This window comes from Sphaerodactylus townsendi, linkage group LG13 (genome assembly GCF_021028975.2).
Source record: "Sphaerodactylus townsendi isolate TG3544 linkage group LG13, MPM_Stown_v2.3, whole genome shotgun sequence".
In the NCBI taxonomy this organism is placed as follows: domain Eukaryota; kingdom Metazoa; phylum Chordata; class Lepidosauria; order Squamata; family Sphaerodactylidae; genus Sphaerodactylus; species Sphaerodactylus townsendi.
This window is the reverse complement of record NC_059437.1, coordinates 35,331,187-35,348,422: the sequence shown is the minus strand read 5'-3', so window position 1 is coordinate 35,348,422 and position 17,236 is coordinate 35,331,187. Positions and strand designations below refer to the sequence as shown.

The window sequence follows — 17,236 nt, the reverse complement described above, 5'->3', positions numbered from 1 at the left end:
GTGGGGGTAGTTTTGCCAGTTACCAGCATGTCAGGGAGAGAAGGAACTGAGGGTGATAAGCACCAATTGGCTGCCACCCGTGAAATCCTAATTCTCTTCTCTGCCCCCAGACCTAGAACATTATGGCGAAGGATATCCTATTAAGCTTAAAAGGACAGACTGTCTGCCTGAAGCACACAAAGGAAAAACATGCTGTAGATCTCACCTAGTATTTCCTCTTGGCAAGATATGTAGATGAGAAGGCACTTTGTGAAGCTGGGCTTATGGTGTCAGTGAAGGACCTACTTGGGTGGCTTTTAAGAATGATGTGTCTGTCTTCACCCCTGGTCTAGCTTCTCTGCTCGTTTAAATGAGAGCAAGACTGGGAGGAATAGGAAGGTAACTTCCTCTATTGTATTGTTTGCTTGCTATCGATCTGGCCAAGAAGATCCACCATGATGAGAAGACAAGCTATAAGGCTGTCCAGACGAGTGAGGAGGGGCCGTCGGGCTGCGAGTACCAGGGCCCACTCATGGTGCTGGCCCAGAACTGCGCCGTGATGCACAACCTGCTGGGGCCAGCATGCATCTTCCTGAGGAAGGGCTTCGCAGAAAACAGGCAGCCAGTACGTAAGTTGCATCCTGATGGGCAACATGCAGAGCAAAGCCCAAAGGGTGTAGAGTGCACCACTCATGTCAAATCAAGCACAAACATGTCGCTCCATGTCTCAAATAACCTGTACGCATGAAGCTGCCTTATAATGAATCAGGCTGTTGATCTAGCAAATTCTACTGGAGGGGGAGGACGTCTGGATGGGGTGTTTCCCAGCTCGTTCTCAGGGAGGCAGGATGTAGAATTTCATCACTTCCTGGGAACCAGCTGGGCGCCCATCTTGAATCCAGTTTAGACTGGCAGCTGCTCTCCAGGGTCTCAGGCAGATGTCATACAAGCAACTACTACTTGGCCCCTGGCCCCTGAACTGGAGGTGCTGGGTGTTGAACCTGGGACTTTCCCCATGCTAAGCAGGTGCCCTTCCACTCAGGCCCCTTCCACACATGCAGAATAATGCACTTTAAATCCACTTTCACAATTGTTTGCAATTATTCCGCACAGCTGCGAAGTGCATTGAAAGTGCATGTGTGGAAAGGGCCTCAGACATGCCTCCCACTCTATCACGCCTCCCAAATGGAGATCAAGGATCATCTAGACCTCTTGTCATGTACAGATTCCCACATGGATATTCCAATGCAGAAACGGAAACCTGCCTGACAGGTATGTAGAGATGCTGCAACAAATAGATGAGGCAATTGTCTGGAAAAGGTGAATTCGGAGGCATGTTTGAGGTAGGAGGATCATTTAATCCTCCAGCACAATTCCCCAGGAAATTCCTTCACACAGGCCTCATTGAAATGGATGAGATTTCTGCTATGGGCATGACCCCTTGTTAGCTAAAGGATCCTAAAATCAGCCTGCCTGAAACAGCCACTGCCATCTAGAAGGGCCAGCTCTAGAGTTCAGATTCTATTCCCAGCTCTGCTGCTAAACCACCTAGACATTTTATTGTGTTAAAAGAAGCAAAGGTGCATGCTCTATCAATGAGAATAATAGCCATTCTGGCATTTAGGACACTAATGCTTGGCAAATCCTTGGGGAAAGTTAGGCAAACTGCTGCTATTGATCCTGCCTCTGCAACTGGTTGCGAACACAAAGGCAGCAGGTTTCCTTTCCCCAGAATCTGGCCCAAAATATTATTACTGGTCACCTTTAACAAAAATAGAGGAAATGGGATGTGATTTTTGAAAGATTAGTAGCATAGTGAAGGGTGGAGCTACAGGATGAGTGTCTGTAGGAGGTCCACTTGGCGCAGAGAAGAAGGTTAAGAACACTAAGAGGATCTCTGCTCTGGCATAGCCTTTCTCTGCAGATGTCAGCCAGTTCATTTGCCTTGGTTCAAAGCACACTCATTGGAGCAGTCTGAGTAATTTAGCCAGTAAAGCAATTTGAGAATAATTAGCTGCAAATCCTCTGGCAAAATGAGGAGACCTTTTCTGGAAACATGCGGTGGAAATGAAGCAGTCTTGGGAAATAAGGAAATCCAAGGAAAAGGCTGGAAATTCTAATGTTCTTTAGTTGTTCTCAATTGCCTGGCAGTCATGATGGAGTTATTGGGGGGGGGGGGGTGTTGGAGGGAGGGTACTAACCAGGAAGCAGTGCATTTCCACACTCCTCTTGTTATAGCCACTGGAGTTTTCCTGTGCCCTTGATAATCAGACACTACCATTGAAAATACATGTGGACAATTTGGAGTATTTCTTAACCGCAGTCAATACTTCTCTTGTTTTTCTTGCCTCCAAATGTTCCTCTTATTGCTCAGGGTTGCCTTTATGTCTTTGAGCAAGATCTGTGTCCAGTAGTACCTTAAAGGCCAACAAGATTTCCATAAGCTTTCAAGAATCAAAGTTCCCTTCACAGAAAGCTGATACTCTGGAAATCTTGTTGGTCTTTAAGGTGCTGCTGGATTTGAATCTCTCTCTTCTCCTGCAAATACTCACCTGAAACTTTTTGTCTTTGCCATCTAATTTATTTATTTAATTCCATTTGAATCCCACCCTGCCTGACCAGTCAGGCTCAGAGCGGCGTACAAGCATCACTGAAACAACATTTCTAGTACATAAAAACATGCAGATTACATAAATACACATCTCATTTAAAATTCAAAATAGCAAAAAGTGTAGGCCTGTAAAACTACCTAGCCCAGTTTGGACATAAGGTTTCACTCAGAACTGACCAAGTATGGGCTAATTTGGGGTGGGGGATACAGAGAAACAGCACATTTAATAAGGAGGCTAGTTGGTTACTTCGGAGCATATGATTGGCCTCAGTTGAAGACTGGTTGGAATATCCCTGTCTTACAGGCCCTGAAGAACTGTTTAAGATCCTGCAGGGCCCTGGTGTCAGCTGAAAGGAAGTTCCACCAGGCTGGAGCCAGGGCAGAAAATGCCCTGGCTCTGGTCAAGGCCAATTGCACATCCCTGGGGCCAGGGACAACCAAAAGATTTTTGTTGGAGGACACAAGCATCCTCTGTGGACAACATGGTGTGATGCAGTTCAAATGAGGTAGATGATGAGATCAGTCCAGGACTTTCATTGAGCCTAGAGATCTCTTGGTCTCAGCTGGTATGAAGCACCACTGTTATGGATGCTGGTTGTTGGGTATGGCAGGGTAGACCTGTTTACAACTCAATAAAGAGCTCTGAGACACCATGCAAGCTCTGGAATCGCTCATGAATTTCACCCCTTAGTATCTACCACTTTTTATTCCTAGAGTTAAAATATAACAAGTGAAAGTCCACTTAGAGCTGTCACAGTTCTATGGAGTGACGATCATGGCGAGCTAAGACTTGGAGCAATGACACTGCAGTAGGACGAGCTTCAAAACAACCACACAGCCGTGCTGGACTCTCTTGCTGGGTATCAGTATCTTGGCAGACATGTTGTGAACACGGCCTTTTCTTATTTTTTCTTGGTTCTCTTTTGCCCTCATCCATGCTCAGAAGGTGTTATCCTGACACCACTTTCCTGTGAAAGAGATGGTTGTAATGGCGTGTTCTTTCCTTTCAGGACAGAGAGCTGCGTCCAGAAGAAATAGAAGGTAAGCTTTTGTCCTGTCCTTGACAACAGGTTTTCTGTAATGCTCCAATGCATAAGACCATTTCAGCTACTTTCCCTATAAGAACCATCTTGCACATTACAGGACAGCAAACTGACTGAGAGGTGCTGTTTGACCTGTTGAAGAAACCTATGTGCATCCCAGGGAACATATGTGTTTTCCTCAAATGCCTCTCACTGGGATTGTTTCAGGTTGGGAAAATGATAGAGGAGGAAAGGTTGGTATGCCAGTGAAGGGCTAAGATGATGACACAGGCTCTTAAGCGGTGCTGGGATCCCTTGATGAGTCCAACTGTTCTGTGCCCAACCGTTCTAGCCTGTGATGCCAGCAGCAAATTCCAAATCCACCAGCTGAAGCAGTCATAAGAACATAAGAACATAAGAACAAGCCAGCTGGATCAGACCAAAGTCCATCTAGTCCAGCTCTCTGCTGCTCGCAGTGGCCCACCAGGTGCCTTTGGGAGCTCACATGTAGGATGTGAACGCAATGGCCTTCTGCGGCTGTAGCTCCCGATCACCTGGTCTGTTAAGGCATTTGCAATCTCAGATCAAGGAGGATCAAGATTGGTAGCCATAAATCGACTTCTCCTCCATAAATCTGTCCAAGCCCCTTTTAAAGCTATCCAGGTTAGAGGCCATCACCCCCTCCTTTGGCAGCATATTCCAAACACCCATCACACATTGTGTGAAGAAGTGTTTCCCTTTATTAGTCCTAATTCTTCCCCCCAGCATTTTCAATTAATGCCCCCTGGTTTTAGTATTGTGAGAAAGAGAGAAAAATTTCTCTCTGTCAACATTTTCTACCCCATGCATAATTTTGTAGACTTCTAATCATATCCCCCCTCAGCCGCCTCCTCTCCAAACTAAAAGGGAGTCCCAAACGCTGCAGCCTCTCCTCATTAAGGGAAGGTGCTCCAGTCCCTCAATCATCCTTGTTGCCCTTTCTCTGCACTTTTTCTATCTCCCTCAATATCCTTTTTTTGAGATGCGGCGTACCAGAACTGGGACACCAGTTACTTCCAAGTGTGAGAATTTTTACAGCACTCACTGCTTTTTTATATAAGCGGGCATGACAATCTTTGCAGTTTCCTTTATTCTCAATTCCTTTCCTAATGATCCCCAGCATAGAGTTTGCCTTTACAGCTGCCATGCATTGAGTTGACATTCCCATGGAACTATCAACTAAGACGCCTAAATCCCTTTCCTGGTCTGTGACTGATAGCACTGACCCCTGTAGCGTGTATGTGAAGTTTGGATTTTTTGCCCCTATGTGCATCACTTTACATTTTGCTACATTGAACTGCATTTGCCATTTCTGAGCCCACTCACCTAATTTATCAAGGTCCACTTGGAGCTCTTCGCAATCCTTTGCGGTTCTCACCGCCCTACATAATTTGGTATCATCTGCAAACTTGGCCACCACGCTACCCACCCCTACTTCCACTGAAGATACACCTCCCAAGAACCTCACAGGCATTCCTTTCAGCCAGTGAAACATTTAAATGACTTGGATGGTTGACATGATCACTCCCAGAGGCCCTCTTCCTCCTCACAGAGCCCATTCAGCTCCTTGGTGTACTGAGCAGCTTAGAGTGATAAAAGAAGTTGGCCAACAACTAGAGCATGTGGGGAAAAAAGACTTTGACAAATAGTATGCAAGAGAGACCAGAGGATGTGTTTGTTCCACTTTGTGGTGGTAAAGTGGCCACACTCCTCTGTTACCACAAACTGTCTATCTCAGTGGTTCCAATTCGGAATGGAAAGAGGGCATCTTAATTTGCCCCCTGATGGTGTTAACTTGGATAATGCTAAAGCCCGTTCTGATTTTCTTCGCAAGGTAGTTCATGGATAAAATTGCTTGTCTTCACTGTGATTTGGATATCACAACCTCAGCAGGTTGGTGGTGGATTGTTCCTGGAGCTTCACCTATCACCCATTGCTTGGATAACCTTCTGTCATTGTGATGCTTAACCTTTGTCCATCTTAGATTATGCCAGATTGCCAGGGTGAGAGATAGGCAGTTAATCTGTGGAGTGATTAATATAACTAAGGCAGGAATAGCTCCATCCCCTTTGCAGGAGACAGTTTGAGAGGCTGTTGAGAGGCCTCTTGAAGAAGTTTTTCCTGGACACAAATTATCTCAATAATTATTGCCAGATGGCAAATATCCCCCTTTGGGGGTAAGGTCCTTTTTTCCTGAGGTGGCCATACAACTTCCAGGCTACTTTGGATGGGACAGGTTGCTTAGATCTATTTCACCCTAGCTTCCAGCCTGGTTTTGGAACTGAAACTACCTTGTTTTGACTATCAATGTTCACCTTAGAGAGACAGGGAGAGTGCATCTTTGTAGATAATCTTGCACTTCACATATCAGTACCATTGATCATGGTAGGCAAGATGAGTATCAGAGGGACCATGCTCCAGTGGTTCTGCGCCTACCAGGCTGACTGGTAGCAGAATATGGTGCTGGGGGACATACCGGTAGGAGTCATGGCACTTGTCCTAGAGAGTTCCCAGATATTCTCTCATGTTCTTTTCCATCTGCCTGGAACTGCTGTGAGAGATTGTCCAGTGATGTAGATTGATCAATAAGCTGGTGATACCCAGTTCCATCTCTCCTTTTCAACTAACTCCAGGGAGGGGGTAATCTTTTTCAATGGGGTTTCATCATCCACCCTGGTTAGGTCACACCTCCAACTGTTCTGGTAGGGCTATGCAGGCAGGGCTATTTTTTTTTGTAACTGTCCTGGCCTGTAAGGGGCTGGCACCCTTCCAGTTCTGACAGCCCTGCAATTTATTCAGGTCGCTATTTAGGAGATCCACTGAAAGAGAACTGTGGCATAGGATAGGAAGGAAAATGTACCTGCTGTGGCTGAAATGAAGTAAAATTTACCTTCTGATGCTGGCAGGGGATGATGGGAACTGTAGTCCATAACATCTGGAAGGCCACGAGTTTGACACCTATGAAGTAGATCCTTTGGGATCAAGCCTGGAGCTGTTTCAGTGCTGCTGACATTTCCTTCTTCACTGACTGTCATTTCCTGTCCCCTCCCCCTCTCCTTTGCCACAGAGTTGAGGGAAGCCTTCAAGGAATTTGACAAAGACAGAGATGGCTACATCAACTGCCGGGACTTGGGGAACTGTATGCGGACCATGGGTTACATGCCTACTGAAATGGAGCTTATAGAATTGTCCCAACAGATCAACATGAATTGTGAGTACGTGCTGTCTGAACTGATCCCATCGCTCCGTGAGGCTTCTCCCCCTCTCTAGCCAAGCATAGCCCTTTTTGCCAGGCACTGCCTGGACCAGCTTGGCTTTCCAGTCCAATTTCACCCAAGGCTTGCATTCATGTGCAGTCTGCTCAGCGATTGAACTTCAAGGGATGCATCAAGTTGACAACCGTTCTGCCTTGTGCTCTGTCGTTCCTAACCAAATGGCCACAATACACATCATGACTGACCTTCCTCTTTTGGACCTGCCGTAGCGAGCTATTTTTGCCAGCCTGCCTGTCTGTTCAACGTTCTGGCTGCCCGAGGCCTATGACTTTCTGGGTTTGTGGCTGAGCCCATAGGTTGCCAGTTTGAAGGAGATTTGTGATGCTTTTTCTTGGCTATGAGGAAGGAGGGTCTTGATATGCAAGGGGGACTTCCATTTCCAGTAACTCACTGGCTGTGAGAGGGGTGCATTAGCATGACATGATTCAAAGGAGGGTGGGAGAAGGGGGGATTCTGGCAGATGCTGGTAGTTGGTGCTGGGTGAGAAAAGTTGTAATTATTGTACAGCCATTGATCTCCACTTGGATGTGAGTTCACAGAGGAAGGGTATGTGGAGACCTTTGGTCTGTAGCTATACATAGCACAGCAGGTGAAAACTAAGATTCTGCCCACATACTTTGTGAAATGAGCCAATTGTGCAAAACTGAGATAGGGTATGAATTTACAACCCAGTTTCTAACTTGCTTCATCTTTCTGCTATTTCCTTCTATTTTCAAATATATCTTTCAAACCCTTCAATCCTTCAAACATACACTTTTGCTCTGATTTTTGTATTTCAGAGAAGCTAGGGAGTTCATAATGCCTACTCGCACACATATTATCTGGATATACACAACATTATATACATGCATACATAAATACAAATAACAATCAGTCACAGAACTTTCACTTTCTTCCCTGATGACACAAACGCTGCAATTAGTTCTGAAGATGAGCCAGTGAAAAGAAAAGGCTGAAGCTCTTCAATCAATTCTTTACAATCAGCAGTTACTCTCGGATGAGACTTGCATTTATGGGAATCTGCAGTTCCACATATTCAACTATGCTATACAGAACCACAGCTGCAGAAAGAATTATTTTCCAATTTTTGTTCTCTCAGAATGACACTTGAGATACAGACTACAGAGATCAGGGCCCAGAAGGAAATGGCATCTTCAGAAGTTGAACTCTTTGGTATATCATAGAGTTCTACAAAAGACAGAAGTCCTAGAATGGTTACAGAGGGTGGATGCTCTATTTTTCTGTGCTGTGCTTCTGAACATGCAACAGATTTTGGAATGATTAACATAATTTGAGTGGCATGCTGAGACTGTTGAATTAGTTATATATACAGGGTCTAAAAGAAAAAGGGAAAAAGTCAATTAAAATTACAATAAGCATATTAAAATACAATAACAACAGTAGTTTGAAAGTTACAATTGTCTAATATAAATGTCATTTGTAATTATTGTCAACAAATATGCCCATCATTATTGCCCACAGGATTTGACTATGAACACCATGTTTTTAATACACTTTACACCCTGATGCTAATGTGTCCTTTTATTGAAGTCAAACAATTGTTTTCCTTTTGTTTGCAGCATTCTCAAGTAGGCAGGAAGCAAGGGTGGAAGCTCTGTTGGATATTAGAATTGCAAAATACACTAAGTTGTGTACTGGGCATGAATTCAGAATCCCTTTGGCACATGCCAGTCTGCATGGACTCATTTGGTTTTTGCTCTTAATAAACTAGTCTGGTTGTATGAATTGACTTCTCAGGTGGGAGGCATGTGCTCAAATGTTGATGCTGAGCTATAAGGCAGAACTGAGCATTACTAGCTTACTCTTTTGTTGTTGTCCCCAGTGGGTGGCCATGTAGATTTTGATGACTTTGTGGAGCTGATGGGACCAAAGCTTCTGGCAGAGACAGCAGACATGATTGGGGTCAAGGAATTACGAGATGCTTTCAGAGAGGTGAGACCATATGGAATCTTCTCCTGTGAATGAATTGCCTTTAGAATTCACAGACGATAGGTCCATTAGCCATGACAGCTAAATTAAAACGGTGCATTCAGAAGATGTTTAGAAGAATAATAGGGGAAAACTTTTGCCTTTACACCCTATTTGCACATTTCCTGGAAGTATCTCTGACCACTGGTGAAAATTGTGCTGCTCCTATATCCAGGACATGACACCCAACTTAGAGAAGTATACTGACTTCAAGTATGCATGAATTTTACCCTTTGAATAATGAAGAAGAAGAGTTGGATTTATATCCCCCCTTTCTCTCCTGTAAGGAGACTCATTACAGTCTCCTTTCTCTCCACCCACCCCCCACAACAAACACCCTGTGATGTGGGTGGGGCTGAGAGAGCTCCAAAGAACTGTGACTAGCCCAAGGTCACCCAGCTGGCGTGCGTTGGAGTGCACAAGCTAATCTGGTTCACCAGATAAGCCTCCACAGCTCAATTGGCAGAGCGGGGAGTCAAACCCGGTTCTCCAGATTAGAATGTACCTGCTCTTAACCACTACACCATGCTGAAATATACATCAAGAAATGTGACTTTGGAAGTTGCAAGGAAAGCAGATGACAGCAAAATAGGTGCTCCCTTTCCCCCTTGATTGATGCTTTTGTGTGTTTGTGTGTGCAGTTTGACACCAATGGGGATGGTGAGATCAGCACCACTGAACTACGAGAAGCTATGAAGAAGTTGCTTGGGCAGCAGGTGGGACACCGGGATATAGAGGACATAATACGGGATGTAGACCTGAATGGAGATGGGCGAGTGGATTTCGAAGGTGAGAGAAAACAAACAGCCAGTGTGGTAAGGAGATGGTGTGACTGAGCTTCTCTATTGTCTCCTGCATTCTGTCAGGATTTTGTGCCACAGGAAACTCTGCCAGTGCTGTCCTGCATTCTGCAAACTCTTATTCCTGTTGCTGGTCTGTCTGTCTCTCCCTTTCTCATTTTCTACTTTCCATGCTACTGATTTCCAACCCAGCACACTCTGGGGCTCAACCAAGAGCTACAGCACATTTCAGTGCCATTTTCACATAGGTGGTATTTAAGGCAGCTGCCAAAATGCATCACCCATTTAGTTCCATTTTGAGATCAGTCCATTGACTTTCAATGGGCTTAGACTGGAGCAACTCTGTTCTGGATTTGACTGTAAAGCACACTTGCTGGAAGGGGAGGTTAGTATCTGTTTGAAAATTTGTTCCAACATAAAAAGATTTGGTTCAAAAAAGGCAAGTTTAAAATATTTACAGGAATATGAGTATATTTATATAAAGTGTGAAGGTGCATATGCCATTATCTTCTCTCTTCTCCTCAGTCCATGCTTTCTTTTCAATAGTCCGTGTTTTTCTCCCTCCTCAGTTCTGACCATCACTTCATATATGCAATCTTTTTACACAGAAAGCTTATCTCAGTTTTCCACGGCATTTCATAACAACCGGACACTTTTAGAATTAGCCGTGTAGAGAGAATTCACAGTCAAAACATAGCAGTGTCTTGGTGTGATCCAAAAATGAAAATAAAATAACTCAACAGTCACAATGTTCTTCACACTGCAAGGCTGAAAGCAAAAAAATAAAATAAAAAATAACGATCACAAAGATCACCAGATTGGCATGTATCCATTACACTCCCTCTCAAGCTACAGCTACATTGCTGCTCCGCCACTGGCCTCCAAACTCCTAGTGCATGCTGCTGTACAGAGATTGCTCAGCTGAATACATTCTTATGGTTCTCTTGGGATCTCCTGCCAAGAGGTGCTCCTCTTAGCTTAGCTCATGATAGAGTGAACCTGGTTTTCATCCTTCACTGTCCAAGAAAACTTCCCTCCCTGCCATGCGGTCCCCCAAAGGCTTTGAAGCTCCCTTTTGGCTAGCTTCCTGCCCTGGGTGAGAGGCCATGGCCTTTGTAGTTTATCCATCCGGCGATCAAAGCCCCTTTTAACATGTAGGTGTGATGCTGCTAGATTTACAGTACAATTCCATCACACAAATCTATTCCTTGACTTCTCTGCAACCTTTGCTACAGTGGGTTGTTCTCTCTTGCTTTTTCACACCTAAAGGTTCCTTGTCTCTGTCCTCAGCTGGTTTACTTCCAACCTTTAATCGTTTGTTCAGCTTTTTCCAATGGGGAAGCTCTTTCTCTACTTTCCCTTTCTGCCTTGGAGGCCTCTCAGGCATCTTTCCTTGGTCTTCTTCCATTCTCTCTCTTTGCACTGCTCTTGGATGACCTCAAAAATCCTGTGACTTAAGTGCCACCTATATGCCAGTGACGCCAAACTTCTGCCTTCCATGTAATCCTACATCTCCAATTGTTTCTCAGTATTTCCACTTAGATGTCAAATTGCTGTCTCAAACGCAATATATCCCAGACTAAACTTCTCATATTTCCTTCCAAGTCAGCTTCTCTTTATTTGCTGTCTTCATCTCTTGATGAAGTCCTCCTCACCTTGCTCATAGGTACTTGGACTCTTTTCTCTGTTTTGCTGCTCATTTTCTGGTCTGTTGCCAGATCACATTTCTGCCTTTACAACATTACAAAAATATGTCCCTTCCTTAATGTTCATTTGGCAAAAACCTGGGCTTGGGCTCTGGTTATCTCTCACTTTGACTACTGATTTTTTTTAGCCACCTCGAGTTTGTGAAGCTGAAGCTAGGTATGAATATTTTAAATCAATAAAATGTAAAAGAAATAACTTCTCTGGCCTCACGCCCTTACCTCTGTCCATGGGCAGAATCATTTACATCTATCATCATCATTGTTCTGACAAGCAATAGCCCTTTTTTAAAACCCTAGATTGACTTCCTGTCTCCTCAGAGATGCAGCACAAACTCATCACAATTACCGTCAAAGCCTTCCACAACCTTCCCTCCTGTCTTAACTGTCGGCTCTCATATCCTTCACTGGGAGGCAGTTCAGGCAATTGGAGAGGGTCTTGACATTTCTCTGCTTTAGCTGCTGATACTGTGGTAGGATAATCCACTTGATATCAGGTCCCTTTCTGTGGGAATCCACCCAGGTTTCATGGGAAGACAGTATGAGCAAAAATATAAAAGAAAGGCTTTCTGAACTGGGTGGGATGCTAAGTTATCTAGTTAGGATGTGCTCTTCTGGCCTCCCTTTCACTAGAGTAGGATGAGCTTGCTGGTTCATCCATCCCTCTCTTCTTCCTTGTTATTTACAGAGTTTGTCAGGATGATGTCCCGCTGAAGATGGTTTTAGGGCTGAAAATTAAACAGTACCTGAGAGTAGAAAAGGGACTGAATGGAGCATCTAGCCCCAATGTTCCTATGCAAAGATTGACACGCCAGCTGCACATGAGCCAGTGCAATACAGTGACCTGCCTCTCTGACCCAAAGTGGCCCTATTGCTCCTTCACCCTTCCACACTGTGAAAAGACTTGCAATCTCCTACAACTGGAACCGCTCCTTGGAGAAGCTAGCCATGGGAAAGCTGCACTCTGGGAGCAGTCTGATGAGACCTCCTTCCCTGCTCTTGCTCTTCCGCCAACTGCTGCAAAGCAACAAGAGGAGAAGTTTTTTCCGGAACTGGTAGCTTACAGCGAGGCCATCCGGGATTGGTGCCTGCCATAGACTGTGCTCTGCGCCTGTTTTTCCTTGGTGAACTGAGTCTGTGTGTGCTGCCTCCATGTGTGTGTTTAATGTTATTTATGCCTCCTTGGAATGTTTATGTGTCTCCTCTGGGTATGTTAATAAGAGAAAAAAACAAATATATGTTTTTGAGAGGATCAGATAAATATAAAAATATGAAACTTTGGACAGGCCTCATGCTTCTGTGTAAGGTGGAGGGTAGAGGCAGAAGGAATCCTGACAGGTGGATCATTTCAACTTCTCATTTTGTGAGGGCCCCAAAGTTAACTGGAGCTGAGGAAGCTGTGTGCTGCTGTGTCTTATTTCTAAGACAATCTTGTAGTTTGTCACACGGGGCCAGAAACCACCAGCTTAGCAGTGGCCTGATGGCCCAGAGGATTCGACAAGGTTTCATCAATTTCTGAAATACTGAAGTCATGGATCTGAACAGGTTCACTCAGAACCAAAACTACTATGGGCTACCTGTATATTTGCCTCAGTGGGGTAAAGGCTTAAGTACTAACCCTGCCTAGCTTCCAAGATCTGACAAGATTGGACTGTACCATGCCACTTTCCCACCTTTCTTATTTTCTAGTAAACATGCATTAAATTGCTGTATTAAAATCTTCCTTTTTCGTTAGGAAATTTGCTGCTCTTGGCGAGATGGCACATACCAATATGATATGGATCCTGCAGTTCCAGGGCCAGAACAGGCCATTCCATTCTGTCGTGTCCAGCATCTCTGGCAGCCACTCTCCCTTTGCTGGTTACTGTGCCTCATAGGCCATTTACAGGTGCACTACTTATCCCACGACTGCTTCTCAGAGGGATTTTCCCACTTTTTCTGTTTGCACAGGCATTCTCCTCCTGTGAAGTGTCCCTCGCTGAGCCAATCTGCCATTTTGCTCGCCACCACTTCCTCATTTGTTTCTGTATAGCCTCCATTTGGGAAGGCTGTCTGCTGCCTTTTCCCCCCCTGCTGGTCTAGCATTAGTTTACTAGACCATGTCAATTTCTTGTCAGTTTCACAAGGTATATGGCTCCAGTGACAGACTTTCAGCATGAAAATTAAATAAAGGAAAAGAAAACCTTTCTGAAATGGTGGCCCGAAAAGTGGGGAGAACCACTGTGCTATGGACAGGGGAAGGGAGGGAGGAGCACGAAATTCTGAAGAAAGCTAAACACATGCTGATCTCCTTTATTCTTCCTCCTGTGAAGGAAAAGTCACACTTTCAGAGCTTTCAAAAACTGTGGTGATTCTCTGATCTGAAGGCGGAATGTCTGCCAAAGAAGGGGAAATGTGGCATAACTGAGAATCAAATCCAAAAGGGAATGTATGCTCAATGGAAAGGAGACCACAAGTGTGTAAATGGCCATTCTCTCCCACCTTTCTCACTGAGCTGTTTAAAAGGTCAATTCACAGATCACAGAGTACACAGGTTGCATGTGGGATCCCTACCCTGTGTAAGAGTCAGATGTGAATTATGATTTCTCCTTCACTCATGCATGTACAGTGGGATGACGATGCACGTGGAGATAGGGATTCACCATTCCACTTCCCATGCCATTTCCCTACTTGAAATGGTCTCAGGAGGTGCTATTTGGTGTTTTGGAAAACTGACATGCTCTCAAAGTGAAACAGCTCCTAAATTTCTGTAGCTCACATCTGGTCTGAGAACTCATAGCCTCTTTATCTACTTTCCACCAGCTGTTCTGGTGTGGAGTCTTTCTTTCCCCTCAGAAGCCCCAGACCCTGCAGTACCTGCCATTCTGGAACAACATGGACATGGCATGTACATCAAGGCAGAAAGTAAAGGTGATCACAGGAACAAGGCAAAGCTTATTCTATACCATATGACACATAGCACTGGTTCACACATTGCTTTCTGTGTTTGGGGGCAGGAACACATATCAGGCCCGCCATGTGCAGAGATCTATCCCATTCACCAAACACTAATTGGCCAAGCAAGAGAACAGATCATGAAATGTTCTGTAAGGTAATTATATGTTGTGTAAAGCAGTATTTGATTCTGTATGTCCTGAAACTGCTGTCAGTCAATGTCCAGCAGGTCATCTCAAGTAGCAGATATTAGGGCCCAAGACCCCAGAGTAAAGAGCTCCCAGATACTTTTCAGGCACATATAGCTTCAAGTTGAAATGTGGTCATGCAGGGAAGGGAAAGAGGATTTCATTAATGGCCTCACCTTCCCCAAGCTGCAAGAAGGGGACATGACTGGGAATCATTTTTGCCTGCATTTTCATCTTGGAATGTTAATAACCACTGGTGTGGTGGCTAGTTTTGATTGGCAAAATCACACCAGATTTACACCTTGCTCTCCCAACCCTGTTCCTGATCAATGTCACTCTCCCATGCATTGGCATTTCAAAAACGCTGGCATCTCATCTGTTTTGACACCATCATAAAAAGCTGCCTTATTTCGGGCCAGTTCACCTGATTTGGGGATTTCCCCCAATCCTGTTATACCTGTGATCCTTTAGCTGGAGATGCCAGGGATTCAATACAGGTTCCTTTTCGCTGAAGACATTACTCTCTTACTGCACTCTGTGCACATGCTTTTGCATGTGTGCACATATATGCATACCAAAGGTATAGCCACCAAATTCTGTTCACTGGGGCTGATCCAAGGTCATTGTCAAAGGCAGTGTGGCAAAATTAGTATTGGTTGGAGAGCTGCTGGAGCTGTTCTGTCATTCTCCCTCAGACTAAAGGATAGTTTTCACTGAGCTATGCATTTCTGGGTCAGATCTGATTCTTACTCTGTTACCACCCTTAATGGACTCCCAAATCTGCTGTCATGCATTGCCTCATGGCAGGGTCATCTCTACTAGCACCAACAAAGCCTTAATTCTCCTTGCTCAGCTCATTGTTCAACACAAGGTAAGATGATGAAGAAGAAGAAGAGTTTGGATTTATATCCCCCCTTTCTCTCCTGCAAGGAGACTCAAAGGGGCTTACAATCTCCTTGCCCTTCCCCCCTCACAACAAACACCCTGTGAGGTGGGTGGGGCTGAGAGAACTCCGAGAAGCTGTGACTAGCCCAAGGTCACCCAGCTGGCGTGTGTGGGAGTGTACAGCCTAATCTGAATTCCCCAGATAAGCCTCCACAGCTCAGGCGGCAGAGCTGGGAATCAAACCCAGTTCCTCCAGATTAGATACATGAGCTCTTAACCTCCTACGCCACTGCTGCTCCTGTTCTCAGTGATCTCAGTGGCTACCCTCTCAGAGATCTCAGTGACTACCCTCTTGCCATGCTTGGCAAAGTCCCACAATACCACTAATCCTGCATCAAAGCTGTCCTGCCCTTCCCATTTCCAGTGAGGCTTGTGGTTTGTTTTCCAGCATGAGTCCACTTAATCAGTGTATTTCTAGTCAGTCTGATTTCCGTGTTGCTTTCAGACCAGAAACAATAAAAGATCCCAAAAATATGCCAGTAAACATTTCATTTATTGATTGCTATTGTAAAGTCAATCTAACAAAGTAGATGGGATAGCACAGAATACAGAGTCATTCTGTCTGCAGTTCCAGTGCTGCTCATGTTTTTAAGAGTGACTGACAGTATTTGAAAAACCTACTGTCAAGATCAGGCCACAAAGCAGGAGCTCTATGGGTCACAGCATCAAAGCTCAGTCAAAGGAGGCATGCTAAAAGTGCAGACCAAAAACATCTTTATTTTAATCTTAATAAACCATTTTGTATGCTTGAAAAAGCGGGGGGAGGGGGGTTGTTGAAGGCTGCTGGAACTGGGATTGCCAAACTAGGGCTGGCAACTCCACTCTGGGAAATTCCTGGAGATTGGGTTGTGCCTATGGAGGGGGAATTTGGGGAGGGATTTCACTTGGAGTCTGTGGTATTAAAGACCACCCTTGAAACCTGCCGTTCTCTCCAGATAAACTGATCTCTGTAGAATTTAGTTATAATTCCGGAAGAGCTTCAGGCTCCACCTGGAGGCTTTATTTAAAAGGAATAGGGCAATAGCGTGGTGTTTCTACGTTTCATGCAGTCGCCAAAGAACTTACTCCGTTCAATTTGTCCCATGTCGGCCACAGGCACACTCTCCAACTGCTCTTAGCAATACGGGGGGGGGGGCAGGGGGACAGAGCGCGCGAAAGGCACGTTCCTCTCCTGGGAGGCTAGCAGCAGCTGCAGCAAGGCGAACTGGCGCGTGGCGTGGGCGAACTGAGAATGAGCCCAGATTTCTTCTTCCCGCTCTCAGGAGCTAGCCCCGCCCCTATCTCAGAAACTCGGCTCCTTCTATTAACAACCACAACTAACTTCCGGCCACCACTCTCCCCATAATGCACCGCACTGAGTAGCTGCGTTGGACTTCTCTGATTCGGCAGTCAGTCATGGGCTCTACCAATTAGTATCAGAAAGGTGGGAGGAGGCAAAACAGACAGGGGTGGTTTCATTCCACGCGAACAGCTGCAAGGAAGAAAGTGATTCTTGCGCATATCTTGCAAGACCAGCGTCATGCCTAGATGAGCCACTCCGGATATAAGATACAGTAAAAGCCAAACTAGTCCCCCTTCTGTCCTAAATGGATGACATTACCTCAAGAGGTGGAATATGCCTTCCGTTCTAACGTAAAGAGGAAGGTGGGAAGTGTGCGCTGAGGTGAGAGAGGGCTTAACCCCCCCTTGTCCGAATGGTTCGTTCCACTTCCTTAATGTTCGCCGGCCGCCCTATACTCGCGTAGACCGTT

General features: G+C 45.1%; 1 protein-coding gene across 4 annotated transcripts in view; it reads left to right on the top strand.

The window, feature by feature from the left end:
• CABP1 (calcium binding protein 1) overlaps positions 1-12,699 on the top strand; it is a 35,386-nt gene extending 22,687 nt beyond the window's left edge. For 2 of the 4 annotated variants that reach the window (XM_048514635.1, XM_048514638.1), the window contains exons 2-7: positions 428-604; positions 3,601-3,631; positions 6,719-6,862; positions 8,770-8,879; positions 9,557-9,704; positions 12,107-12,699. In XM_048514635.1, the coding sequence (XP_048370592.1) occupies positions 428-604; positions 3,601-3,631; positions 6,719-6,862; positions 8,770-8,879; positions 9,557-9,704; positions 12,107-12,132 (636 nt within the window). In that variant the 3' untranslated portion in view covers positions 12,133-12,699. Of the gene's footprint in view, positions 1-424; positions 605-3,600; positions 3,632-6,718; positions 6,863-8,769; positions 8,880-9,556; positions 9,705-12,106 lie in introns of all 4 variants that reach the window. The other 2 variants (XM_048514637.1, XM_048514636.1) reach the window with 2 other exon arrangements.
• Positions 12,700-17,236: the final 4,537 nt, after the last annotated feature.